Source organism: Dryobates pubescens, chromosome 13, assembly GCF_014839835.1.
Source record: "Dryobates pubescens isolate bDryPub1 chromosome 13, bDryPub1.pri, whole genome shotgun sequence".
NCBI lineage: Eukaryota > Metazoa > Chordata > Aves > Piciformes > Picidae > Dryobates > Dryobates pubescens.
In genome coordinates this window covers 8,842,135-8,868,020 of record NC_071624.1, presented here as the reverse complement: position 1 = coordinate 8,868,020, position 25,886 = coordinate 8,842,135, and the positions used below count along the sequence as shown (strand labels likewise).

Below are 25,886 nucleotides of genomic sequence, written 5' to 3'. Positions count from 1 at the left end.
CTTTCTAGGATTACAAATAAATTTTCCTTACCATGTTGGAGTTTCTCAGTTTTCCAAGCTCAGCTCACTCAGCATCAAGCTTTGCTCCATCTCCAGCAGAGAGCCAGCACTGAGTCAGCATCACGTGGAGGAGGTGGTGGAGCCACCTTTCCTGGAGCCTGTGAGTGCCACCAGGCTGGGGGAGCAGCTCCAGGGCAGGGCTGGAGGAAGGGCCTGACAGACACCACCCAAAACAGCAAGGATAAGTCCACAGCCTGGCACAAGGGACAAGGTACCCTCTGCAGTGCAGGCTGGGGCCAGAACAGACCGAGGCAAAACCTGACCAAAGCATTTTCTCAGAGCTCCACTTCTGCAAACAGAGGGTGGTTCCCCTACCCCCAGGGTACAGCAGCTGAAAGGATGTCCTCTAGGGTGCCCTCCACTGTAGTCCCCTCTTGCACAAGAAGTACCTCAGTGGGTGTGTGTCAGAGGGAGCTGCTGGGGGTGCATGGGGCAGGAAGAGCAGCAGGGAAGCCCAAGAAGGGAGCAGTCTTCACTTTGGGCAGCTTGCCCAAAGCCTTTCCCTACTAACAGCAAGTCAGAGCAGCCTGCTTGGTTTTGTTACTTTATTGAAAGTGGCAGGTCCCTTTCAAGGTCTTTAAAAACCTAAAACCATCGTTGCTTGGAATCCTGGACAACGTTTGTGGGGATGGTTGCCTTTAAAAAGTCTCCTCCTGAGGCTGCAGTGCAGGTGAGTACTAACACAAGGTACCTTATTGTCACAAGTTGCTACTGTCATGAACAGCAGCCTGGAAAGCAGCAGGAGCCCTGGAGCCGTCTCTCTGCTGGAGTGCAGCCTCAGCCTTCCACCTCAGTGTCCTGTGTATTCATGAACTCCTCCTCCTCCTGAGGAAAAATTGGGGGGGGGGGGGGGGTGGGGGGTTTGCTCTTCAGAAGTGCAGGCTCTGAGCTGGCTCCCACCACAGGGACACATACACCCTGTGGCAGATCTCCAGCAAGATCCAACAGCAGCACCTCAGCTCTGCTGGACAGGTTGATAGTGTTTGCTGAGCCATCAGAGAGGAAAAGTAAAGGATAGTCATAAGCTAAAGTGAACATCACACACTGGGATGAGGAAATGTATGGTCCTTTGGAGCTGCTTTTAGTCCAGTACTTACAATCTACAGGTTTGAATCAAAGTACCAAAGGAAAAACTCAAGCCTTGTTACTAAAGGAGAAGCCTTGCTGTTCAAAAGAAATGCTGAACAGCTCCAGCTTTTGTTCTCAGTGGCTCTGGGGTGAGCCACATCATTCACACACAACCACCCAGACAGAAAGACCTGGGTACCTGAGGTCTTGCTGACTTCCTGGGCATCTTTACAGTTAGAGGGCAGAGCTCTAAGCAACCAGCTAGCAGAAGTTATTTTCCTAAGTCTATTTTTCTAGACCTTTAAAGCACAGCTTTAAGATCTGTGCCTTTACTTCAATTAAAGGTTTGCTTTATTAACTAGGATTACACAGCAAGCAGAGCTAGGTGAGGATGGCTCCACTGGAATACCTTAAGCAGCAGGAGATGCTTTTAAGTTCTCTGCTAGCAAGCCCCATCACAGCTTGTGAATTGGAGCAGAGCCCTGGCTGCAGTCAGGTGAGGTCAGAGACTGAAAAAAAGAGCCAAAAAGGGAAGGCTGAGAAGGGGGTTGGAGGCACAGAGCAGCTTTTGTGAAGCCCCAGCCATACCACATGGATACCACTGCTGCAGCCAGCCAGTGGATGCTTTCTGTAGAGCACAGGTTTCTTGCCTTTGGAACTGAAGCCCCCCCTGCCTCCCTTCTTAATCCTTCTGCAACATCTGGGCAGGCACAGGAGGTATCTGCCCAGCTTAGAGTCTAGGGCTGCCAAACCTACCCCTCTAGTGCTTCAGCTGCAGAAAGCACCAAGGAAAGGAACTTCAGCTCCCAAACCAAATGTCACCATTTTGCCTTCCAGTCCCTGCAGACCCAAGGCAAGTGCTGCTGGTGCCTGAATTAGATGAACCAAAGCTCAATACAAAAGGATGTCCCAGAGCCAAAAAAGAGTCCAGTCAGCAAACCCATCCTCCTGTGAAACAACCAGCTGGGAAAGAGCAGCAGCAGATTAGCTCTGCTGCTGCTCCCCTTGAAAGATTTTTGCTGCTAGAAGGAGCTGAAGCAACCCTCCAGAAACAACTGGAGTGCTACCCTAACTTTCCCAGAGGCCAAAATGAATGGAGAGCTTCCTAACAGACCTGCACTCACACACCACCACTCACAATCCTTTGGGAAGGGCAGGAAGCTAACCCCACCAGACTCCTGAAACATATCTTGGTGGAAGAGAATATCCCTCTTCTCCAGCAGCCAGGCATTTACCAGTAGCAAGCTGTGAATCAAACCAAGCCACAATGGATAACATCCATAGGGAGACAATTAAAAACTGCATTGATTACATTGTAAAAACAATCAGACCACCCAGCTCAGGTGCTGCAAAAGGTCCCAAGTGGTCTTGCATTGCAAACCCCACCCTGGCTGATCATGGGAAGAGGTGGAACATGAAGGCTCTGAAATGTCCTGGAGTCCATAACACAACGTACATCCAACAGCAGATGGTGGTCTTGGAGTAGAGATGGAGTTTATGAAGCTGGGAAACCCCCAAATCCTTCCCTCTTGGAAGAGCAGCAGGGCCGGGGGGGGTCAGCGGGCAGAGGTCAGGTGGTTCCGACTGTGTGAAAACCTGCAACAAACAGTTGGTGGAAGTGGTCACTGCTGGCTGCTGCAAGCCCTCAGCTGCAGGGTGGCCACAAGCACTGCAGCAGCCTGCCTGCAGATCACTGACAGGGTTGGGTTGGAAGGGATCTTCAAGATCATCTGGTTCCAACCCCCACCCTGGCATGGGCAGGGACACCTTCCGCTAGCCCAGCTTGCTCAAGGCCTCGAACACCTCCAGGGAGAGGGCAGCTGTGACCTCCCTGGGCAACCTGTTCCAGTGTCTCACCAACTTCACTGTAAAGAATTCCTTCCTAATCTCCAGTCTAAATCTCTCCTCCTCCAGCTCAAAGCCACTGTCCCTTGTTCTGCCACTAAAAGCCCTTGCCAAAAGTCCCTCTCCTCAGCTTCCCTGTACCCAGCCCCCTTCAGGTACAGGAAGGCTGCTCCAAGATCTCTCTGGAGCCTTCTTTTCTCCAGGCCGAACAGCCCCAACTCTCCCAGCCTGTCCCCACAGGGGAGGTTCTCCAGCCCTCTGATCATCTTTGTGGTCTCCTCTGGGCCCACTCCAACAGTTCCATGTTGTGCTGGGGGCACCAGAACTGGATGCAGCACCTCCAGGTGGGGTCAGAAATTAAAAGGTAAGATGAAGAGGTCAGTTCTGGCTGTGCTTGTCCCCACTCCCTTTGCCACTGACAGCTTCTATTTCTGTTCACTCTCTACTCCAGAAGTGATCCTGAGGACATTTGGTACAGCCCTCAGTGCCTGGGTGATGCAATTGGCAGGATATCATGTATGTGAGATACAGATGCAGACAGAGAGAGATGAAAGATGATAGGACAGCAACAGAATGAGAGGAAATGGCCTCAAGTTGTGCTAGGCAAGGTTTAGGGTGGAGGCTAAGAAAAGGTTCTTTGCTGCAAGAGTGGTCAGGCATTGACCAGGCTGCCCAGGGAGCTGGTGGAGTCACCGTCCCTGGGAGGTGTTCAAGAAGCTGTAGGTGTAGAACTTCAGGATATACTTTAGTGGTCATGCTAGTTGGACTCAATGATCTTAAAGGTCTTTTCCAACCTTAATGAGTCTATGAAGGTGAAGGGCAGCATCCTTCTGTGCTCTGCAACACTCATCTACACTACAGAAACCTGTGTGGTGTCAGAGAGGACTCCTGAGGCAGCAAGAACTGCTTCTGTGAAATGAAAGCAGTTAGAAGTGACTTAGGGACAATTAGGTCAGCTGTCATCAGCTTCTGGAGTGCCCTGAGTACTCAGCACTGACCTTCACCACAGCTATGGAGTGTGACAGCACTTTGGGTCACTGCCAGCTCCCTCCTCATTCACCCTCTGCAGGACACTCACCTTTGTACCCGCTCCACCATGTGTGCTATCAGTTTGTCAGAGATGCCTGGGCAGGACTCCTCAGCCAGGCTGAAGGCGTTCTCTAGCTCCTCCATGGCTCCCACGTTGCCTCCAGTCTGCTTGTGCTTATCTTTAAGCTGGAAGAGTGAAGCAGAAACAGTCTGTTAGTTCCTTATCTCCCTGCAGGAAGCACTGGCCAAGCAGCACAGCACAGACATGAAGCCCTTTTCCCTTTCAGCATCACTCCACAAGGTTGCAGGAGGGAGCCCACATCCTTCTTGGGCTCTTCCTGTAAGTCTTGAATAGTGCCAAGTCCAGTGGCTGGAGCTGAGCCTTTCCACCATGGACTAGTATCAGCTGAGGTCCTCAGCAAACAGGCCCTGATGTACACCTAAATTACATGATATTAGAAATGGAGCAACAGCCCTCAGCCACAGAGGCAGTAACAAACCCAAGACTTCCAGCTCTCACTGACCCAGGACAATCACCTCTGCTGCTAGCAACAGCTTACCACCCAGACACACACAAAGGCTTGCAGACTGATAGGGCAGAAAATAGCCTAACCCCAGGGGGTACTCACCACCACTTCTAGTGACCACACACAAAAAAAATCTGAGGTGCTCCTAGTGACTGAAAGGCTGAGGAAGACTACTGCCCCACTACAGGACTGGCTCCAACACTCCTCCCCAGGAGACAGCTTTCCCCAGGGGGACAGGGGAATGAAGCCCATGCACTAAGACCACCATGTGGAGCACCTGACATAGGTGAAAACTGGAGAGCAGTGTAGGGGAAAGGGAGCTGGGGGTCCTGGGGGACAGAAGGATGACCATGAGCCTTTGGGGCCAAGGCCAATGGCATCCTGAGGTGTATCAGAAGGGGTGTGGTTAGTAGGTCAAGAGAGGTTCTCCCTCCCCCTCTACTCTGCCCTGCTGAAGACACGTGGAATACTGTGTCCAGTTCTGGGCCCCTCAGTTGAAGAAAGGCCTCAGGGAACTGCTTGAAGGAGTCCAGTGCAGAACCACAAAGGTGCTGAAGGCAGTGGAACATCTCCCTGCCAAGCAAAGGCTGAGGGAGCTGGGGCTCTTTAGCTTGGAGAAGAGGAGACTGAGCGGTGACCTCACTCGTGCGTATGAAGATGTGCAGGGCAGTGCCAGGAGGATGGAGCCAGGCTCTGCTCCCTGGTGTCTAATGACAGGACAAGGGGCAGTGGGTGCAAGCTGGAGCAGAGGAGGTTCCACATGAACATAAGGAAAAACCTTTTTTCACTATGAAAATGAAGGAGCCCTGGAGCAGGCTGCCCAGAGAGGCTGTAGTCTCCTTCTCCAGAGACATTCAAAACCTGCCTGTGTGTGTTCCTGTGTGACTTGCCCTAGCTGATCCTGCTCTGGCAGGGGCATTGGGCTAAATCTTCAAGGTCTCTTCCAACCCCTAACATTCTGTGATTCTGTCAGGTTTAGCTCCCTCCAAGCAGTCCTCACCAAGCCTACTTGCCCCTGGTTCCAGGTGCTAATTTGAACCAGCTAAGTCTCTGCCATTAAGGAACGCCTGACAGTTCAAGATGCTGAGCCTGAAGGAGTCTCTCACTGGAAAACCCACCATCACATCCTCTGCAGCATCTCCCCACATCCTTCACACATGCAGCAGCACCTTCCCTAGTGCACATCATGATGCAACCAGCTGATCAAACCCCAAACCCTTTTGTTGCACAAGCATGCCTGCCAGCCAACCACTGTCCAGTCCAATTAAGCTCCCTTTAGGCTATGCTGATTAAAGAGCTTTACATAAGCCTCACAGCTCTTTGCCTGCAATTCTGGGATCAGCCTTTCCTGGGGTTGGACCTCACCTTTTCTCCATGGCCCAGAAAGCAGGACAATGTGAACACTAATTCCCAGCCCCAGCTGGCCCTGTGCTCCAAGGCCCCTGCTGGAAACAAGCTGTTCCCAGCCAAGAAGAGCTGCTGCCTCTGCAGCGGACTCACTGCTCACCAACACAAAGCCTCAGCCGGGGAAAGGACTCCTGCATGCCTCTGCTCCTTCAGAAATGGCAGGGGGCACAGAGGGCAATTCAATTACACATGAAGGATACAGATTTCTTAAGCCAAAAATAGGAGTGATGCTAAAGCCAAGGATTTGATTTGCCTTGACATCTACCTGATCAAGGACTGCCCTCCCGAAGCGAAGCACAAGCTCTGTCCTCTGGGGAAGTTCATCGTCGGCCTCTGATGCCAAGCCACCGGCCTTCACTTTGACCAGCAGCCTGTGATGTGAGCAGCCTGTCCTACCCTGTCACTTTGCACTGCAGAAGAGCTTTCTGGAGGTCAGCAGGGCCTTAGAGAACTGTACTGCACAAAACCTTACTGGCTGGCTTTTACTGACTGCTTGGAGCTCCAGGTCCTTTCCTCCCTGCCCTAGACAGGCTGCCAGGTGTGCAGCTGCCCCCACCTGTGTTCATGACCCATCAGGGGGCATCTTCAATATTAACATCCCATCATACAGATGCAGGGAAGGCACATTAAAAGAGTATCAACAGCCATCACCTCTTCCCCTGGAAGGGCTAATCAAACCCCAGCAGGTCTATGGCAGCAGTGAGGAGGAGGAATTCTGCCCTTGGTAGGAAACCAGAGCCAAAACAAACCAGCAGGGAAGATTGCCTAGTTGGAGCCTTGGAGAAATGTTTGCTTCCCAACTCTACTGCACACAAAAGCCAGGCTCTTTCAGTGACAGCCCAGAACCTTCCCTGCACATGGTTTTGCTAGGTGGGACCAGCAGAGAAGGCTGAGCAAAGGAAAGGGGGATCAGCAGATCTGGGCCAAGGGAGTCAAGCTAGCAGACAGGCAAGGTCCAAGAAGCTGCTTCCTGCCTGGAACTGGTGCAGCAAGGTTGGCAAGGAGAAACACAAAGAGGCACTCATGGGTTTGGAGAACTCAGAGCACCTGCTCCCCTAAACAGAGAAAGCACTGAGAAGCAGCTGCCAGTGATGACACTGCACAAAGGACCTGCATCAGAAACCAGCATTGTTGACATCTGGTTTTATCTCCTAAGTCTAGGCCTACAAGCTCCAGACCATCTGCCTCATGCTCTGATCTGTGGAAGTCAAGCCCAGCGAAGTACAGAAGAGGCCAGTGAGCTAAACTGCAGTGCTGGCTCAACAGCCTGGTTTGCAGAATGCCCTCAGCCATGCTTTGTAACTCCCTTAAAGGAGGCTGGAGGAGGTGGGGGTTGGTCTCTTCTCACATGCAACAAGTGACAGGACAAGAGGAAAAGGCCTCAGGTTGTGCCAGGGGAGAGTCAGGTTGGATATTAGGAAACATTTCTTCACCAAAAGGGTTCTCAGGCACTGGAACAGGCTGCTCAGGGAGGTGGTGGAGTCCCCATCCCTGGAGGTGTTCAAAAGCCACGTGGCTGTGGTGCTGAGGGACGTGGCTTGGTGGCAGTGGCTTCGCAGTAGGGGTGGGACTGTGAGCTCTAGGTGAGTGGCAGGACTTGATGATCTCAAAAGTCTTTTCCAACCTTGAGAGTTCTCTGATTCTATAACATCAGAGGCCAAAGTTGCCTAGGCCTTAGCAAGCCTAAGATGCAGCCAGGAGGATTTACTCCTCTACCTTGTCCTCACTGGAAGACACCACAGCAATGCTGTGCTTCTGGGAACACAAATGCATTGGAGAGGACACTCCAGGGACATACTCACTTTCCCAGTGTACAGCATAGACCTGTGAGCAGGGGCACACATGCTTCACAGCCCCATAACTCTGCTAGGTACTTCACTGCCCCTCCTCCCTTCTCCAGATCCTTCCCATCTACTTATGCATGACAAGCATCTCTTCATCTCCAGTCACCTGAGACACCAAGAAAGTTCTACTCACCTCCCCAAACACTGGGTGAACAAGTGTGGAGAGACACTGTGACCGTGGTTGCCTCTTGATGGGCTCAGTAGGCTGGAAAGCAAAGGAAACAGAAGTTACAGGCACAGGCAAAGGCTCCCAGGGCACACAAACTAGTAATCCTTTGGTGAATTCACAGCACTTCCACAACAGCCACCCTCACCAGGTCTCAAAATCCACAGGCTGAAGTACCCTGACAACGTGAAAGCGGCAGCTCTGGGGCACCAGCCCTTGATGCCAGACTAAAGTAAGTTTTAGACAGAACATGAGTTGAGTGGCAGCTTCCCCAAGCCCCTCAAAAGCTTGTGTTAGTTCAGCCCACTTCTGAAAGAGCAGGCAGCAAACAGACCTTCTGTGAACCATGAAGAGCCATCCCTTTGTGCAGCTTGCTCAAGGAGTTGGGCCGAATAGTTGGTGGGAATGTCCAGATTGGACCCTGGTCGCCATCCTCTGTGTCTCCATCACTGCAAAGGAAAAGGGGGAGGTCAAGACAAAGCCTCAGCTCCACACACTCAGTGTTTTGGCTGTGCATTCCCACAGCCTGATGTCACCACAGGGCTCCAGGCCATTTCTCTACCCCAGATAACAATCCTGAAGAGAACCCCCTCCAGTCTCCACAGCACCACAGAGCAATGAACCAAGTACTACATGATGTTTCCAAACCACAGAATGGAAGACCTCCAAGATCATCCAACCCAACCTTTGACACAGCACTGAAGGGTCAACACTGAACTGTCCTTAAGCACCAGGTCCACATGTCACTTTAAGACCTTCAGGGATGGTGGCTTCACAACTGCCCTGGGCAGACCATCCCAATGCCTGAGAATCCTTTCAGTGAAGAAACATTTCCTAACACCCAGCCTAAACCTCCCTCGGCCCAGCCTGCACCCATGCCCTTGTTGCTTGCCACCACAAAGAGGCTGCTCCCCTCCTTGCTCCAACCTCCCCTCAGGTAATTTAGAGAGCAATGAGGCCCCCCCCTCAGCCTCCTCTTCTCCAGACTGAACAACCATCTGCTCCTTGTGGGTGATGTGCTCCAGCCCCTCACAAGCCTCTTTGCCCTTCTCTGGACATACTCCAGCCCCTCCCTGTCCTTCCTGCAGCGAGGAGCCCAGAACTGAACACAGTACTCCAGGTGTGGCCTCACCAGTGCTGAGCACAGGAGGATGATGATCACCTCCCTGTGCCTGCTAGCCACAGTGTCTCTAATACAAGCCAGGATGCCATTGGCTTTCTTGGCCACCTGGGCACACTGCTGACTCATCAATCAATACCCCCAGGTCCCTCTCCAGGTTGCAGCTTTGCAGCCACACATCCCCAAGTCTGCAGCTTACCATGGGGTAGTTCTGAGCCAGGTGCAGGATCTGGCACTTTGCCTTGCTGAACTTCATATAATCAGCCTTGGCCCATGGGTTTAACCTGTCCAGATCCTGCTGCAAAGCTTCCCCACCCAGCTTGGTGTCATCTGCACACTTACTGAGGGTGCACTCATCCAGATCACTGATAAAGACAGTGAAGAGTACAGGCCCCAGTACCAAACCCTGGGGGACACCACCAGTGACTGGGCTCCAGCCAGATTCAGCTCCATTCACCACCACTCTTTGGGCCTATCCAGCCAGTTTTTTATCCAGTGCAGAGTGCAATCACCCAAGCTTTGTGCCCTTCCCTCCTCCACTACACAGTTCACCTTGCTGTAGATCAGGTAGGTCAGGCAGGACCTGCCTTTCATAACCCCATGCTGCCTGGGCCTGATGGCCTGGCTGTCTTGTGTGTGCCACATGATGGCACTCAGGATGACCTGCTCCAAAACCTTCCCTGGCCCTGGGTCAGACTGTCACAACCAGGCTCTAAGCAGCCTGGAGGCAGTTTGATGTGCTAGCTCAAGTTAGCAGAGTTCCAAGAAAATCCAAGCTCACAACTTGAGGGGCCAGGCTTAGATAGTGCAAGCCAAGCTCTCAAGAGTCACCATGAAGAGAAGCCTCATTACCCCTCCACACCAGCAGCAAAGCTCTCTACCCATGAAAGGCACACACAGCTCCTCAAGCCTGCAGCTCCTGCAGTTAAAACTGCAGGTGCATGACACACAGGCGGCAGAGCCTTGCCTTACTGCTGCTGCACAGCCTGGGGATATTTCCTGTTAGTGCTTCTGATCCAGAGAAGGGCAACAAAGCTGGGGAGGGGTTTGGAGCACAGCCCTGTGAGGAGAGGCTGAGGGAGCTGGGGTTGCTTAGCCTGGAGAAGAGGAGGCTCAGGGGAGACCTTATTGCTCTCTACAACTACCTGAAGGGAGGTTGTAGCCAGGTGAGGGTTGGTCTCTTCTCCCCAGGCAACCAGCACCAGAACAAGAGGACACAGTCTCAGGCTGTGCTGGGGAGGTTTAGGCTGGAGGTTAGGAAGAAATTCTGCACAGAGAGAGTGATTGCCCATTGGAATGTGCTGCCCAGGGAGGTGGTGGAGTCACCATCATTAGAGGTGTTCAGGAGGAGACTTGATGGGGTGCTTGGTTGCATGGTTTAGTTGATTAGATAGTGTTGGGTGACAGGTTGGACACAACGATCTTGAAGGTCTCTTCCAACCTGGTCTGGTCTGGTCTATTCTATTCTATCCCATCCTATCCCATCCCACCCCATCCCTTACACTCAGCAGAAAGGCTTCACAGGCTAAGACTGCAATCCAGTCCCACCAAGCAGGAGGCAGCACCCCATTTCCTCAGGCTGCAGCCACCTGCTGACACCACAGGCTGATGCTCATAGGTCTCCCTGAGCTACCCCAAGGTCTCCAGCCCGGGTGGGGGCCCAGGCTGTTGGCAGCAGGCTCTGCCAGGGCAGCTCCCACGCAGAACACCTACGTACATATCGGAATCTCCCGAGCTGGAATCCTCTCCGTGGCCCTCGGACTTCCAGCGCTTGAATCGATCGATCAGCTCCATGAGGAAGGAGGTTTTCTTGGTGTAGCGCGTGATGAACTTGTGCTTCAGCAGCTCCTTAGCAGTGGGCCTCTGGAGCAAAGGAGGAAAGCAGGTTACACCCACCCCTCTCAATACTCCAACAAGGGGCTCAGTTTGGTGCCCCTCGCTCCAAGGAGGACTTTGAGGGGCTGGAGCAGGTACAGAGAAGGGCAACAGAGCTGGGGAAGGGGCTGGAGAACAGGGCTGGGGAGGAGCGGCTGAGGGAACCGGGGGTGCTGCTTAAGGCTGGAGGAGGCTGAGGGCAGACCTCATTGCTCTCTACAACTACCTGACAGAAGGTTGGAGTCAGGTGGGGGGCAGTCTTCTCTCCCTAGTGTCAGGTGATAGAACAAGAGGAAATGGCCTGAAATTGCACCAGGGGAGGTTTAGACTGGACATGAGGAACAATTTCTCTCCTGCAAGAGTGCTCAGGCACTGGAACAGGCTGCCCAGGGAGGTGGTGGAGTCACCATCCCTGGAGGTGTCCAAGAAACGTGTGGACATGGCACTTTGGGATGTGTTTTAATGGCCATGGTGGTGTTGGGTCAATGGTTGGACTTGATGATCTCAGAGGTCTTTTCCAACCAAAACAACTCCGATTCTATGATTCCTCCTCTCCTGCTGACATGGGGCAGAGGTGTTGGGTCAATGGTTGGGGGTCAATGATCTGAGAGGTCTTTTCTAACCAAAACAACTCTGATTCTCTGATTCCTCCTCTCCTGCTGACATGGGGCAGAGGTGTTGGGTCAGTGGTTGGACTTGATGATCTAAGAGGTCATTTCCAACCAAAACAACTCTGATTCTCTGATTCCTCCTCTCCTGCTGACATGGGGCAGAGGTGTTGGGTCAGTGGTTGGACTTGATGATCTGAGAGGTCTTTTCTAACCAAAACAACTCTGTGATTCTCTGATTCCTCCTCTCCTGCTGACATGGGGCAGAGGTGTTGGGTCAGTGGTTGGACTCAATGATCTAAGAGGCCTTTTCCAACCAAAACAATTCTATGACCTCTGTACTCTAAACACACAAGTGCCCTGACTTCAACCCTTGCCAGGCTTGCCCATCTACCCTGCAAGTTCAGGACTTCCTTCTCTCCAGCAGCTCTGCACCAAAAGGCCCTCCTGCTGAGTAAGTCTTTGCCCTCTGCAGTGCGCTGCCGAAGTCGGCGGGCGGGCAGCAGTACTCACAAATCTGGGATCCTTATTGAGGCAGGCTTCCACAAACTCCTTGAAGGGCTTGCTGTGGTGACCCTCAAGTGTTGGAGGGTTATTTTTGGGGATCAGGAAGAGAACCCTCATAGGATGCAAGTCAGAATTTGGAGGCTCTCCCTTTGCTAGTTCAATGGCTGTAATTCCAAGGGACCAGATGTCTGCCTGAAAGAAGAGCAACAACAGTGTGAGCAGGGCAGAGCAAGCAGCAACTCTGCAACATGGAAGCATGCAGCTTCAGCACTGCCAGAGCACTGATCACAGAGAATGACATCATGCTTCATGGCCAGCAGGGAAGCTTCTCCAGCAGGCCCTGAGCCATGACAGGATAGCACCAGTCTTGCAATGAGCAGCACTTCCAATCCCCATCATTCACCCTGGCATCATCTCATCTACGGCAGCCCCAAGCAGCAATCCTCCTGCTCCCAGCTGACCTTGAAGTCATAAGCAGACTGTTTGATGACCTCTGGTGCCATCCAGAAAGGAGTCCCAACAAAGGTGTTCCTCTTAATTTGTGTATCTGTCAACTGCCCAGCCACACCAAAGTCAGCCAGCTTCACATCTCCTTGCTCTGAAAGCAGCACGTTGGCAGCTGTTCACACACAAAAAAAAAGCAGTAAGCCCACCTCCAGCCCACACAGCACTGAATACTGACAATGGACCCCCTGGGGCATCCTTCTTTGCCCTCCTGAATACCCAGCAGGGTAAAGAGCAGATCCTTCCAAAGAGCTCCCAAATCCTGCTCTTGTACTGCTTCCCACTCACTCAGCTGAAGACACTGACAGTGCTCAGCTTTTGGGACAGGGATTTGCTTTGTTTTGGTAAGGCTTTCCATTCTGAGACACAACTGAGAATCAGCTTGTGATCTGAGCATGCCTTTGAGTCCCTTGTGCTTTAGGCCCCTGCTTGTCCAAGCTACAAATGTCAGAGAACAGCTACAGATCTTTACAGTTACTGCAAAAGCCTAGAGGCATGACAAGCATGAGCTGCAATGAAATGACAAATACCAGGTTCTGGAACAGGCAACCCAACAGGAAGCAGTCTTGGAAACCTCTCAGGTAACTGCTGCACAATGCTTCCAAACCTCAGGTTAGTAACATCCCTCACAAGAAAGAAAGTTGAGCACTCCACTCTCACCTTTGATGTCCCTGTGGATCTTCCTCTCAGAGTGCAGATAATCCAAACCCTTCAGGATTTCTCTCAGGATAGTAGCTATGTAAGTCTCCTCCAGGGGTCCTGGCTTCAGCTGATAAAAGGCAGAAAGATGACTTAAAGGAGGGCAACTGATGATTTGGGGTTTCCAGCCTCTCAGTTTATTGCTTGGCACCTTGGCCAAGCAGGTCATACTCAGCAGGAAGCACCTACTGCACACCAGGACTTAGCATCCACAAACAGTCAATGGAAAATCTTGGGGGGGGGTTCTGTTGGTTTGTTAAAGGTTTCCCAGGTAACACTGGGATGCTCATCTCTTGCTTTGGCCTGGAAACACACTGCTGAACATCTTAACAGCTGTTTCTCTTGTCCAAGTTTCTCTGCTAGCATGCAATAATCCAGTACCTGAAGGGGCCTACAAGAGAGCTGGGAAGGGACTTTGTACAAGGGCTGGTAATGAGAGGAGGAGGGGGAATGGATTGAAGCTGCAGGAGGAGAGATTTAGACTGGAGATTAGGAAGAAATTCTTGACAGTGAGGGTGGGGAGACACTGGAACAGGTTGCCCAGGGAGGCTGTGGATGCTCCCTCCCTGGAGGTGTTCAAGGCCAGGCTGGATGAGGCCTTGAGCAGCCTGGTCTAGTGGGAGGTGCCCCTGCCTGTGGCAGAGGCTGGAACCAGATGATCTTTGAGGTCCCTTCCAACCCAAACCAATCTATGATTCTATGAATTACAGCCACCCCAATGGCCCAGAGACAGCTTCTACCCTCTAGCTGCAGAGCACTGTATCAAAGCTCTTCTCCTTTCCATCAGTTCTCCTCTAATAAATTCTGCCTTCTCAGTGCAGTGATTTAGGTTCTGACACTAAGGTGGCTCCTGCTAATGACAGCCTCCCCACCACATCCTTCCTCCAAGTTAGTGCAGGCTCAGCAGTTTCTACTACATGAGCTTAGTTACCACTCTGGAAAAACAGGCTTCACTGTCCTCAGGACAAAGGAAAAGTCCTGTGACAGAATGCAGCACAGCAGAGTTTTGCCCACAGGTTGATTCAGCATCTGTACTCTCTCACAATCTGGGGTAAGCTCTGAAAAGCCATTGGTATTATCAAACACCTGGGAATCCTGATTGTAGACCAGGTCCCTGCTGAGTTTGGTGCCATGCAAGCACTGATCAGTCCCACAAACTCTTATTAGGTGAAGCATGGATTCCCACTGCTCTAAACCAGCTGGTTGCTGCCCTGTTTCAGTTGACAGGCTCTCCCCATTGTCACGCAGCAGAGCATGCTGGAGAGCAGTGCTTTGACAGCTAAGCTCTGGGCAAACACCTCCTTTGTCCTGGGATCTGCAAAACCAGCATGTCTGGCCTGCCCTGCCTGCCCTTCAGGCACAGGGCTGTCAAACACATGGTGCATGGCAGGTGAGTGTCTGCCTTGTGGAAACTTCACAAAGCAAAGCTCCAGCCACTGGTTGTGGCTGTCCAGAGCTCACCAGGTACTTACCAAATCCAGGGCTGAACCTCCTCCTAGGTACTCCATGATTATCCACAGCTTAGTGCCCTGCAAGCCAGAGCACAAATGGAAGAGCAAAGACAGTAACAACAGCAGGCAGAAACATGAAACAGCCCAGGGGCAGCAAGACACACAGCTAGAGCTGTACACAACCCAGGAGATGCTGCACACCACATCTCTCAGAGGCTCAAGGAAGGAGCTCCCAGCTCTCTCTCTAACTCCCTGAAAGGAGGATGGAGTCAGGTGGGGGGCAGTCTCCTCTCCCTACTATCAGGTAATAGAACAAGAGGAAATGGCCTAAAATTGCACCAAGGGAAGTTTAGGTTGGACATGAGGAACAATTCCTTTCCTGCAAGAGTGCTCAGGCACTGGAACAGGCTGCCCAGGGAGGTGGTGGAGTCACCATCCCTGGAGGTGGTCAAGAAATGTGTGGACATGGCACTTGGAGACATGGTTTAATGGCCATGGTGGTGCTGGGTCCATGGTTGGACTTGATGATCTCAGAGGTCTTTTCCAACCAAAACAATTCTGTGATTCTGTGATTCCTCCTCTGCTGCTGACATGGGGCAGAGGTGGACCTGCTCCCAGCACACTTCTTTCTCTTGGTCTGCAGTTCTGTCTGAGCGAGCTTAGTGCCTTCCAGGCACCAGACTGCACAGCCCCCAGGGATGAGCACAGTCTAGGCAGGGTTGGAGCCATCTAACAGATCCAGCACATCTCCCTCTTCACAATAACAGGGAAGCTTTGCAGCCTTTGAGCTCACTAACAAGACTTTCAGCTTGAAGGCTACAATTAGGAAAATGCTCTCTCTTACTCCTCAGAAACAGGACCTCCAGACTAAGGTTCAGAGAGTCCTGACAGGAGACAAGCAGCAGATCCATAAAGCTACAGCTTGCTTGGTGTTCTCAGAAAAATAGCTGAGAGAATGCATTGCAGCCTTTGGGAAATGTGTAGGGAATAACTGGGATCCAAAGAGCTCAGCAACTGTTAGCTGCAGATCCAGTGCTACACCTCCAGCAGCCAGCATGCAGAGGCCACTTCTGCTCATCTCCACTAGCAGCTTCCACAGGGGATCCCCAACCCTGTTCTCAATGGAAGCATTTATCAGCACTCCTCCAAAGACTCTGCTTCTGTTCCTGTCATCAGTTTGGATGAAATGATGACCACAAGAGCACAAATGACAGTTTGAAAACTCATTTCCAGAGGCACAAAGGCCTCAGTGGTACTATCCTAAAACTATGGTATTTTGGCAGGGGAGAGGCAGGTTGGAAGAGACCTTTGAGTAGTCCACCAACTTCCTTTCAAGAGGAGTCAAAGTGGGTAGTGCCCTGCTCTCAGGACCCCAGCGTGCCCCACACTTCACTTTCACACTGCCGTGTCTTGCAGCACAGCCTTCCACAAAGGCCAGATGAACTCAGTGAGCAGCACCCCTGCTCTTCCTGCTGCCACACACAGGATGGACGCCTCCCAGTGCCACTAGCCAGCTGCAGCACCCACAGCAAAGCCCACCCCGCTCCCAAGCTGCTGCCCCAGGGAATCGCCCCGGCTTTGTCTCACCTTCAAGTAGGAGCCATAGTACCGGGTGATGTAGGGACTATCACACTGGCTGAGCACTGTAATCTCCTGCTGAATGTCCTCAATTTCATCCTCAGCCTCCTCCAGGTCGATGATCTTGATAGCCACCACCTCCTTGGTGCGGTTGTCGATCCCTTTGTACACTTCACCGAAGGACCCTTTGCCGATCCGCTCCAGCTTGGTGAACAGCTCCTCAGGATCCACCCTGGAGTGCTAAACCAGAAAGCAGAGATGGAAAAAGGTCCATGAAGTTCCAGAGCAGCCTACAGAGCACTGTGCATACTGACACAGCTCATCCCTGGAGGTTTTCGAGGCCAGGCTGGATGTGGCTCTGAGCAACCTGATCCAGTGTGAGGTGTCCCTGCCTGTGGCGGGGGGGCTGGAACTAGAATGATCCCTGAGGTCCCTTCCAACCCTAACAATTCTGTGATCTCCCTGCCTCTTCAGCTGCTGTGGTGTTTAATGTACCTGTAACTCTCACATCCTAAGAGGTCTCCACATGGTGAGAAATTTACCACAGACCATATCCAAGGTGAGAAGCGCTGAAGAAACCCTTCAGGTGTCTGAGCTATAGAAACCCTGCAGGCCCCAGCGAGAGAAGAAGGGGAGAGGAGCCCAGGAAGAGAGTGTCAACAAGGATCTCTACAGGAAGTGTCAGCTCCCCTGGGACAGGACTGCTCAACTGCAGGCACTATGCTGGTGCCAAAGCAGAGCAAGCCCTTGTCCACACTTGAATAAAAAATGGCTGTCAAGGCGCACCAGAACCAACCTTCCTTTAAAGGTCCAGGTGAGACAATGGGCACAAGCAAGAGGCCATAGGAAGAGAACAATGATGCTTCCCCAAGTCTGCCTTCCTAGACTCAAAAGACCTGAATGGTTTCCAGGACTTGTACCCTTCCCTGCTTGCCAGGAGGGTGAGATACTCCAGTAATAACAGTTACCAGCTGACATCAGCCATCTTCTCTGCTGCAGCCTGATTTCCAGGCAATAACCAGCCCAGCTCTTCTCAGAGGGAGCCTCACATCTTCTGGAAGGTCAGCAGCAAGGAGGCCAGACACCTGCCTATCCCAAAAGAGCCAGGAGAGCTGAATGGCCACTCCCAGCTGCAGACCTGCTTTTCTGGAACAGCCTCTCCTCTGGCTGGCACTCTGGGTGCAGAAGCAAACAGCATTTCCCTCCTTAGACAAGCACACCAAGGGAAGCCACTGACAGGGCCACCTAAGGAATACTGACCCTTTAGCAGCAGCTTCAAAGCTAACTCTTTATGAACAAGAGTATGACTGAGAAAGGGCAGAAACTAGACCAACTCTTCTGAGCAGGAGGTCCTGCTCTGCTTCATGCTAATAACAGGCTCTCTGTAATTAAGTTTTTCTGCCATTAAAAAAGATAAATAGCAATCCAGCCACACAAGTCTAGTTGAAAGAAAAAGATCTGGCAAATATGGCCTGACTTCCAGGAAGCAGCCAAGCCATGGCAGGGAGTCTTCCACACCCACAACTCCTCAGTCTCACCTCCAACACGTCACCCAGAGGAACCACTCCCTTGCAAGAGGCCTTGAGCTGGCAGAGATTTTCTCTCTGAACAGGGCAGCTCCATTTTCTCCATCCAACACCAGCAGCAAGCCACCACTGAGCAGCCCTAGGCAGTGCTTAATGATTAACCAGCCAGTCATTACAAGTTGTTTGCCTTCTGTGCCCCGTGCATCACTGCACAGAGCGAGCCAGGCCCGGAGGGAGCTTTCCAATCAGGTCACTATGCAGGAGCTCCACAGGCATTCCAGCCAGGACACAGAAAGATAACCAAACATCCTTGTTCATCCCCTGACAACATTCAAGCAGGCTGTACCACCCTGAACAAATGCACTGGAAATGGACTGGAGGGGATATGCAGAGATGAAAGCCTAAGAAAGCAACTGAGGTCCTGGAGCGTGTCCAGAGAAGAACAGTGATGCTGGTGAAGGGTCTGGAGAACAGGTCTGCTGAGGAGCAGCTGAGGGAACTGGCACTGTTGAGTCTGGAGGAGAGGATGCTGAGGGGAGACTTCATTGCTCTCTCTGCAACTCCAGTGAGGCCAGTGTTGGCCTCTTCTCCCAATGATAGGATGAAAGGCAATAGGCTTCAGTGGTGCCAGGGGAGGCTTAGGGTGGATATTAGGAAACATTTCTTTCCAACAAGAGTGGTCAGGCATTGGAACAGGATGCCCAGGAATGTGCTGGGGTCACCAGCCCTGGAAGTGCTCAAGAAGCTGTAGATGTCATGCTTCAGGATGCAGTTTAGTGCTCATGGCAGCTGGGTTATGGTTGGACTCAACGATCTTAAAGGTCTTTTCCAACCTTAATGATTCCATGAAAGGAACTGGGATTACATAACAGAGAGTGGAAAGAGGGTTTGAACTTGAGAAATTCCAGAAGACAAGAAGAGGATGACTGCTGCAGGACAGGGAGAACAGTCTGGCTAGTCCAGGCTCACAAGAGGTCAGGAGCAGTTTCCACCTCCTGACCAACTTACAGAAGTGGCAGCAAGATGGCCTTGAGGTCACAGTCACCTACTGCACTGCAAAAATGGCACTCACCACAACAGCCTCTCCCACACATCAGGGAGAAGGAACAGAAAGAGGATCATCCCCTAGAAGCACCTGGCTCAGCTGGTCAAGGAAGCACTATCCACATGAATCCTGCAGGGAAGCAATTCTTCAAGGCAACCTTCCTCCCCTCCCATGCAAGTACTTTTTCCAAGAGAAAAGAAATACGAAGGTGGAAGTGCCTGCTCCCCTTGTCAGTCTGGCATGGCACCTCAGAGGATCAGGACTGAGTCCTCAAGAACAGGACATCTAACAGAAGAGCACCTGCTACTGTGGGCAGCTTTTGGGACAGCCACCAGTTTATATATTGGGCTCTGTAATCCCAGACAGCTTTGTGAACAAGCTTCCATACTTCATCTTCTGAGGAACAAATCAGTTCAGGTGGGGGTGGTGAAGGAGGCAAACCTTCCTGACAAGCCCAAGGGCCTCAGGAAAATGATACAACTCTGACAGGCAAATAGACAGGCCCACCACATTAGGCTGGAACAGGAAGCATTCAAGCAGCTCAATGCCTGCCCAGTGGAACACCTTGTGAATCACCATTGTGGACACCACAGAAGACATTGCCAGCTGGCAATTTTGTGGATGCAGTTCTGAAATCCTAAGACAGCTTTAAGATTAGCATGATTTTGTCTGCAGGACGACTGCTCAAAAGTTCTTCTCTGCTCAATAAGCTCCTGTCTGAGCTGCTGCATTTGGGTTAGTAAGCAAATGTTTAGATGGATGGCCACACAATCCCCAGCAATCACCAGGCAGCAGAACAAATGCAGCTGTGGCAGGCATGGAGAGCCATGGGAGAGCAGTGCTCTGTCAGAAGAGAAGCACACTGCCATGCTTTGGGGGCTCAAACTGCTGGGGGAGAAGAGAAAAGCAAATTCTGTGCAGCCCCACTCTCCCCTACACCAACACATTGGCACCTGCAGAGCATTGCAATGAGGCTGCAAACAGGACCTGTCCCTTTTCTACATAACACAGTGATCTCACTGCCAGTCTTGTCAGAGAATCACCCTGGCTGCAAATCCCTGATCTGGAACTGCACAGCTCCAAACACCCATGAAAAACTTCACTGGTTGAAAGTTAACAGAATCAGGATGAAATGCTTCTCACCTGCACAAATGAGCACAGATAACCCAAAGAAGCTTGGCAGAACCTGCTCACTGTGCAACTGCTCACCAGCTTGGGATCTCTTTACATTCATGGAATCCATCAGGGCTACAAAACAGAGCTCCAGGCCAGTCTGAAGAGCTGACTGCTTGTTGCTCCTTGTTCTGCTACACTGGTAAACCTTTCCTGGAGCAGAAAGCCTCATGCTGTTTCTCCCCACTGAAGGAAGGCAGACACTGGAGATGGCTCAGTCAGGCATGGGCAGGCTTTTAGAGAACACACAGAGCACTATCTTGGTTGTGTGAGCAGGAAGGGCTGGGAAGCATGAGAGGGATGAGGACAATTTCCTAGTAATGTGCTCCACTTCTGCCCTCTAGGATCTAAACTCACAGTACAGGAAAGAAAGATGCTTTTTCATGACAGGTGTGGGGATATCTGCCATAGTGACTGCTGATGCCATGCTTTAAAAGAGAGCAGCTTACTGCAGACATCAGGAATTAAGAACTGCAGTGTGGTATGAGGCAAGCCTGGCAGTGACACCAGCTGCTTCATGGGGAAAGAATGGGCTCAGCAGCTCTGCCACCTCCAGCTGCAAAGACAGGACATCCACAGCCTCTGAGAGGAGACTAGAGAAGGGCTTACCCTCATTTCACAGCTACTGCCTGGAAATACAAGCTGCATATTGGGAACCAAAGCAAGTACCCTTTGAACCTGTTCAAGCTCTTCTCTCTGGGCTGCATCTGGCTGGATCTCACTCTCATAGGATTCACATTCAGCATCCTCTGCCTAAAACACTGAGAGGTGCTCAAACTCTTTGGGAAGTGAGGGTGCCTGGGTCTAGGCACACCAGGATCATCAGAATCACTGTTCTATATGGCAGAAGCCTGTAACAGAAAGAGACTGTCAAGGCCATGGTGCTTTTAAGAGCTGAAGCTGACCATGAGCTTAGCAGCCTCCAAAGGTTTGTGTGAAACTACAGCAGCATTTACCTCTTACTTCTGACTAGGGCACTTTCCAACCAGCCAAATAAACAACTATCATCTTCCTCTGCCAAGCAGTGGGGGAGGAAGATAGTTTTAACAGACCTCAGCTACTGACCTTTCTTCCTTCATTGGCTCCTCTCCTCCCCATCTTCCCATCCAGCACTTATCCACACTGCATGTTACACACTAACCTCTGGGCCACCAACAGTGGGCAGATACCTGCAGTGGGCACTGTGCTCTCTTTGCAGAAGTCAGCTTTGCACAGCTCTTTTCAGCTACTGAACCTGAAACAGTCTTCAACTTCTAGAGTATAGACTAGGGGCTGATGAGCAAGAGCCCAGTTTGTGCTCAATACTTTCAAACACACATCTGTCTGAGAATCCCACCTTGCTCCACAAACAGTATTCTTTTCCTTCAAGGGAGGGACTAGCCAGAGAATTTCAACAGCTTCTAGAAATAGAGCTCAGACCAGAGTTTTACACACAGCAATGCAAATACATCATCTATCAGAAGGAGCTCCCAACAAAGACCCACTGTGCTGTACCTACACAGCAAAGGACTGCTAAGAAAAGGCAGGGAGCCAGCTAAAAGGAAGGAAATGGAGAACCAGAGGTAACGAAACCTGGGGATTTGCCTGAGGTAACCCTGGACATCAGCAACAGACCTGGGAATCAAAGATGAGTCAAACCTCTGACAGCCCAATCCATAGCTTGGGCTCTCAACTATAACAGTATTTCCCACCACTTCCTATACTCTGGTGAAGAGAACCTCTGATCAATTCTGGCTGCTGGTCCAGTAATCCTCAGCTGTGTATCTTACAAAGCCCTCCCATCAAAGATTCCTGAGGAGCCCTGAGGAGCGGGCAACACAGGCTGTTCTCCTATTCCAGGACCAGAGAGAGAATCATGGGATGACAGAACATGAGAATGCCTTACATTTGCATAATCAGTTTAGAGATGAGAGCAGTGGAACTCTGGTGAACTTCATGAGTGAATGTCATGCACTGAAAAGCTTCAGAGCAACGCTCTCTGCAGCTACAGAACTCAGCTCTCAACCCTAACCAGACAGCATCCTTTCCTACTCCTTTCATTTCTCTCCCTGTACTATGACTCATTCAGGCACACATTTGCATTTAATTCCCCATCCACACTTTGGGGAAACAGTTTCTGTGAAAGACAGCAGGCAAGCTAAGGTGCATTGCAAATCAGTGTTAAATGGGAAAAGGCCAGGAGAAAGCTTCATCTCAAAGCACTAAAGCTTTTAGTGTTCTAATTCTACACCCAGGAGCAGAACAGAGAAATGCCAAAGAACTCTCAGACAACATAGCTGAGCACAACCTACATTAAGCACTGACATCTGCCAATAATTAAACACACCCCACAACCAAATTCAGAAGAAGGAAGATTCAAGCCAGCACTGTTAATGTGGTTTAGCTTTCAGTCATAAGTCATGACATCATCCTGCCACATTCCCCTCCTGGAAATGTCATCACAACATCAGGGCTCCACCACATCCACTGATGCTGGCATTTATCTCAGCAAAGTTCAAGGTCCAGCACCTCACATGCTGAGATTACAAGCACTCATTTTCTCAGGTAGGAGGAACCACTTCAGCAAGGTGTGTCTGGCACAGGCTGCACTCGGCTTTTCTGCACCCATTTCTAGACTTCCCCTCCCCAAGATACTCAAAGAGCCAACAATTCCTGTTTCCCTTAGAGGAGCAAAGTTGACCTTGAGAAAGACACCATACCAGCCGGAGAATTCCCTTTCTAGATGCCGGGCAACCTAACACTGCCAGCCCAACACCACCACAGGATAAGACAAGCTGCTCAGCCAAGAGGAGTAAGCTGAGACCTGTGTGAGAGAGATAAGGAGCTGCAAAAAGTGATTTGTTTTAAGCTCATTTCAACAAGGGCTTAAAACCAGTTGTTAATTGTCACTTACCTGGCTGGCAAACTCTCTCAAATGAGCCATGCCTAGGGGATGGTCAGACATTCGCTTCTGCAGAATCAGAGAGGGCTGGGACGCCGCAGCACAGCAGGAAAGAGAGGCTTTCTCATCCACTGGGCAGCTGTGACAAGCAGCAACACAACAGCTCTAACTCAAGAGCCTGGCTCACTCCCCAGAAGAGCTACCTTTTCTCTCCTCAATTTGTAGCTCTCCTTGAACCTACCAGTCCATTCCAAGTATTCCAGACCTTCCTTGCAAAGCCCATTTCTTAGTTCTTTACAGACATGCCTCCCAGACGAACCAAGGAACCTCACTTTTTAGTAACACCCCTCAGGCACCATTTTCCCCACCCACCATCACCTCAGGATGCTTCACAGTTACCCCTCCAACACTATGCCTTCATCACCACTCCCGGCATCTTCCCAGCACAGCTCACAGCATTGCTCTCAGATAGTCATCCCTCCACTGCTCCTCAGTAATCCTCTTGCTGGGGGTAGACCTCCCTTCCTCCCTCCTCAGCACATCCACTCAGGTCAGCTCCCCACTGCATCTCTTCCTCAGGAAAGCCAAACCCTCCACCCCCAAAGGGCAGACCCCAAACAGTACTCTCCGGTTCTGCCCCTGGACCCTGTGCTCCCACCCACCCCAGCCCTGAACAGCCCCAGCCCAGCACGGCCCCTCCAGGGCAGCCCAGCTCAGTTCCCTCAGGACACCCGCGGCACGACCCAGCCCTTTCCAGGACCCCCTACCCCAGTGCACCCCAACACGACACCCTCAGCCCCTCTGTGTTCCTGCCATGGTGTCCCCCCCGAGCCCACTCACACCTCCCTAGCCCCGCTCAGGTACCCTCTCGCCCCGCCTCACAGTTCAGGGCCCCCCTTCCTCCCAGACATTCAGTGCCCCCCCACCAAGCAGGGCCCCCCGACCCATCATGGCCTGCTCAGAGCTCCTCCCCCACCCGCACAGCGCGCCTCTGTTGAGGATAAGCGCCCCGCAGAGCGCCCAGGGCCTTCGCCACCGCACCTACCCGGGCACCCACCGCAGCTAGGGCCAGCGGACCCCGCGCGAAAGGCGGCGCGGTGCCATGCCTCGCCCTGGCACACGGAGCCGCCGCCGCCACCGCGCTGAGGCTCCAGACTGCCCTCGGACACCGAGCGCGCCCGAGGCGGCGGGGGAAAGGGCTGGGGGAGGGGGGCCGGGAAGGGGAACAGGAGAGCCGGGATCGGGATGGGCAGGGCTGGGCCGGGTCGGGCCGGGCCGGGCGCAACAACACGGCGCGGCGGGGCGGGGCGGGGCGGGGCGGAGCAGCAGGGGCGGGGCGGGATGGCGGCCGCGCTGCCTGCCGGGACTCGCAGTTCCGGAGCGAGGCCGGCAGGCCGCAGCCCGGCCCCGAGGACTGCAGGACCCGGCGCGCCGCGGGGGAGGGCGCCGCGGGGGAGGGCGCCGCGGGAGGCGGGCGGTGCGGGGGCCGCTGGGACCGGCAGTCCCGGAGCTCGGGGACTGGGGACTGCCCAGCCCAGGGGCCCCTGCGGCGGGCGGAGCTGCTGGGGCTGGGCGGAGCCGAGCCGAACCGAGCCGAACCGAAGGGAAGCGAGCGAGGTGCGCTGTGGGGTAGCCTCAAAAGCTGTCTGATGCCTGGGCCCGCAGAGTGACGGTGAATGGAGTTCAACCCCGTTGGCAGCCGGTCACGAATGGTGTTCCCCGGGGCTCAGGACTGGTGCCAGTTCTGTTTAATGTCTTTATCAATGATCTGCTACTCAACAACCCAGTACCTGACAGGGACCTATAAAGAACACTGGGGAGGGACTTTTTACAAGGGCTTGTAGTGATAGGATGGGGGCAATGGGTTTGAGCTGGAAGTGGGGAGATGTACTCTGGAGATTAGGAAGAAATTCTTGACAGTGAGGGTGGTGAGACACTGGGACAGGTTGCCCAGGAAAGTTGTGGATGTCTCCTCCCTGGAAGTGTTCCAAGACCAGGTTGGACAGGTCTTGAGAAACCTGGTCTAGTGGAAGGTGTTCATGCTCATGGCAGGGGGATTGGAACGAGATGATCTCTAAGGGATGGGATGGGATGGGATGGGATGGGATGGGATGGGATGGGATGGGATGGGATGGGATGGGATGGGATGGGATGGGATGGGATGGGGTGAGATGATCTGCTGTGAGATGTCCCAGGGGTATGTGACAGCTAGTTGGTGCTTGAGATGAGGACATGAGCCTGGTGCTGTGGCCTGAATCCCGAGACCTGCTCAGCCTACTACAGGCTTTCCACTCTGCTTTCTCCAGAGTAGGGCAATGAAGCTGGTGAAGGGTCTAGAGGACAGGTCTGGTGAGGAGCAGCTGAGAACTGGGGTTGTTCAGTCTAGAGAAAAGGAGGCTGATAGGAGACTTCATTGCCCTCTACAGCTCCCTGAAAGGAGGCTGGAGTGAGGTGGGGGTTGGTCTCTTCTCTAATAATAAGTGATAGGACAAGAGGAAATAGCCTCAGGTTTCAGCACCAGAACAAGAGGAAACAGAGTCAAGCTGCACCAAGGGAAGTTTAGGCTCGAGGTGAAGAGAAAGTTCTTCACTGAGGGAGTTGTTAGCCATTGGAATGTGCTGCCCAGGGAGGTGGTGGAGTCACCATCCCTGGAGGTGCTCAAGAGGGGATTGGACGTGGCACTTGGTGCCATGGTCTAGTCATGAGGTCTGTGGTGACGATTTGGACTTGATGATCTTTGAGGTCTCTTCCAACTTTGGTGATTTGGTGATTCTGCACCAGGGGAGGTTTAGGTTGGAGATTAAAAGAAACTTCTTCACTGAAATGGTTCTCAAACACTGGAACTGCTGCCCGGGGAGGTGATTGAATTCCTGTCCCTGGAGGTGTTTCAAAGAGGCAGAGATGTGGTGGTGAGGGGCATGGTTTAGCACCAGCCTTGGCAGAATTGAAGGTCTTTTCCGACTGAAACTGTGA

General features: G+C 52.3%; 1 protein-coding gene across 1 annotated transcript; it reads right to left on the bottom strand.

Annotated features, from left to right (window-relative positions):
* Window positions 1-921: 921 nt before the first annotated feature.
* STK25 (serine/threonine kinase 25) lies at window positions 922-24,049 on the bottom strand. The gene is made up of 12 exons (XM_054166690.1): window positions 23,959-24,049; window positions 22,926-23,052; window positions 16,298-16,528; window positions 14,732-14,788; window positions 13,221-13,329; window positions 12,518-12,675; window positions 12,063-12,248; window positions 10,784-10,929; window positions 8,281-8,395; window positions 7,914-7,985; window positions 4,052-4,188; window positions 922-2,724 (listed from the first exon to the last, which is right to left on the bottom strand). Exons 2-12 carry the CDS (start codon window positions 22,974-22,976, stop codon window positions 2,685-2,687), a joined length of 1,302 nt encoding a protein of 433 aa, XP_054022665.1. The 5' UTR covers window positions 22,977-23,052; window positions 23,959-24,049; the 3' UTR covers window positions 922-2,684.
* Between the last annotated feature and the right edge of the window lie 1,837 nt (window positions 24,050-25,886).

Coding starts and splice junctions, on each gene's coding strand:
- STK25 (XM_054166690.1), bottom strand. CDS start 22,976: ATGTCTGACCATCCCCTAGGCATGGCTCATTTGAGAGAGTTTGCCAGC. Junction 16,529..22,925: donor TGAGAGAGTTTGCCAGCCAG/GTAAGTGACAAT, acceptor TTTCTGGTTTAG/CACTCCAGGGTGGATCCTGA. Junction 10,930..12,062: donor TCAATAAGGATCCCAGATTT/GTGAGTACTGCT, acceptor CCTTTGCTCCAG/AGGCCCACTGCTAAGGAGCT.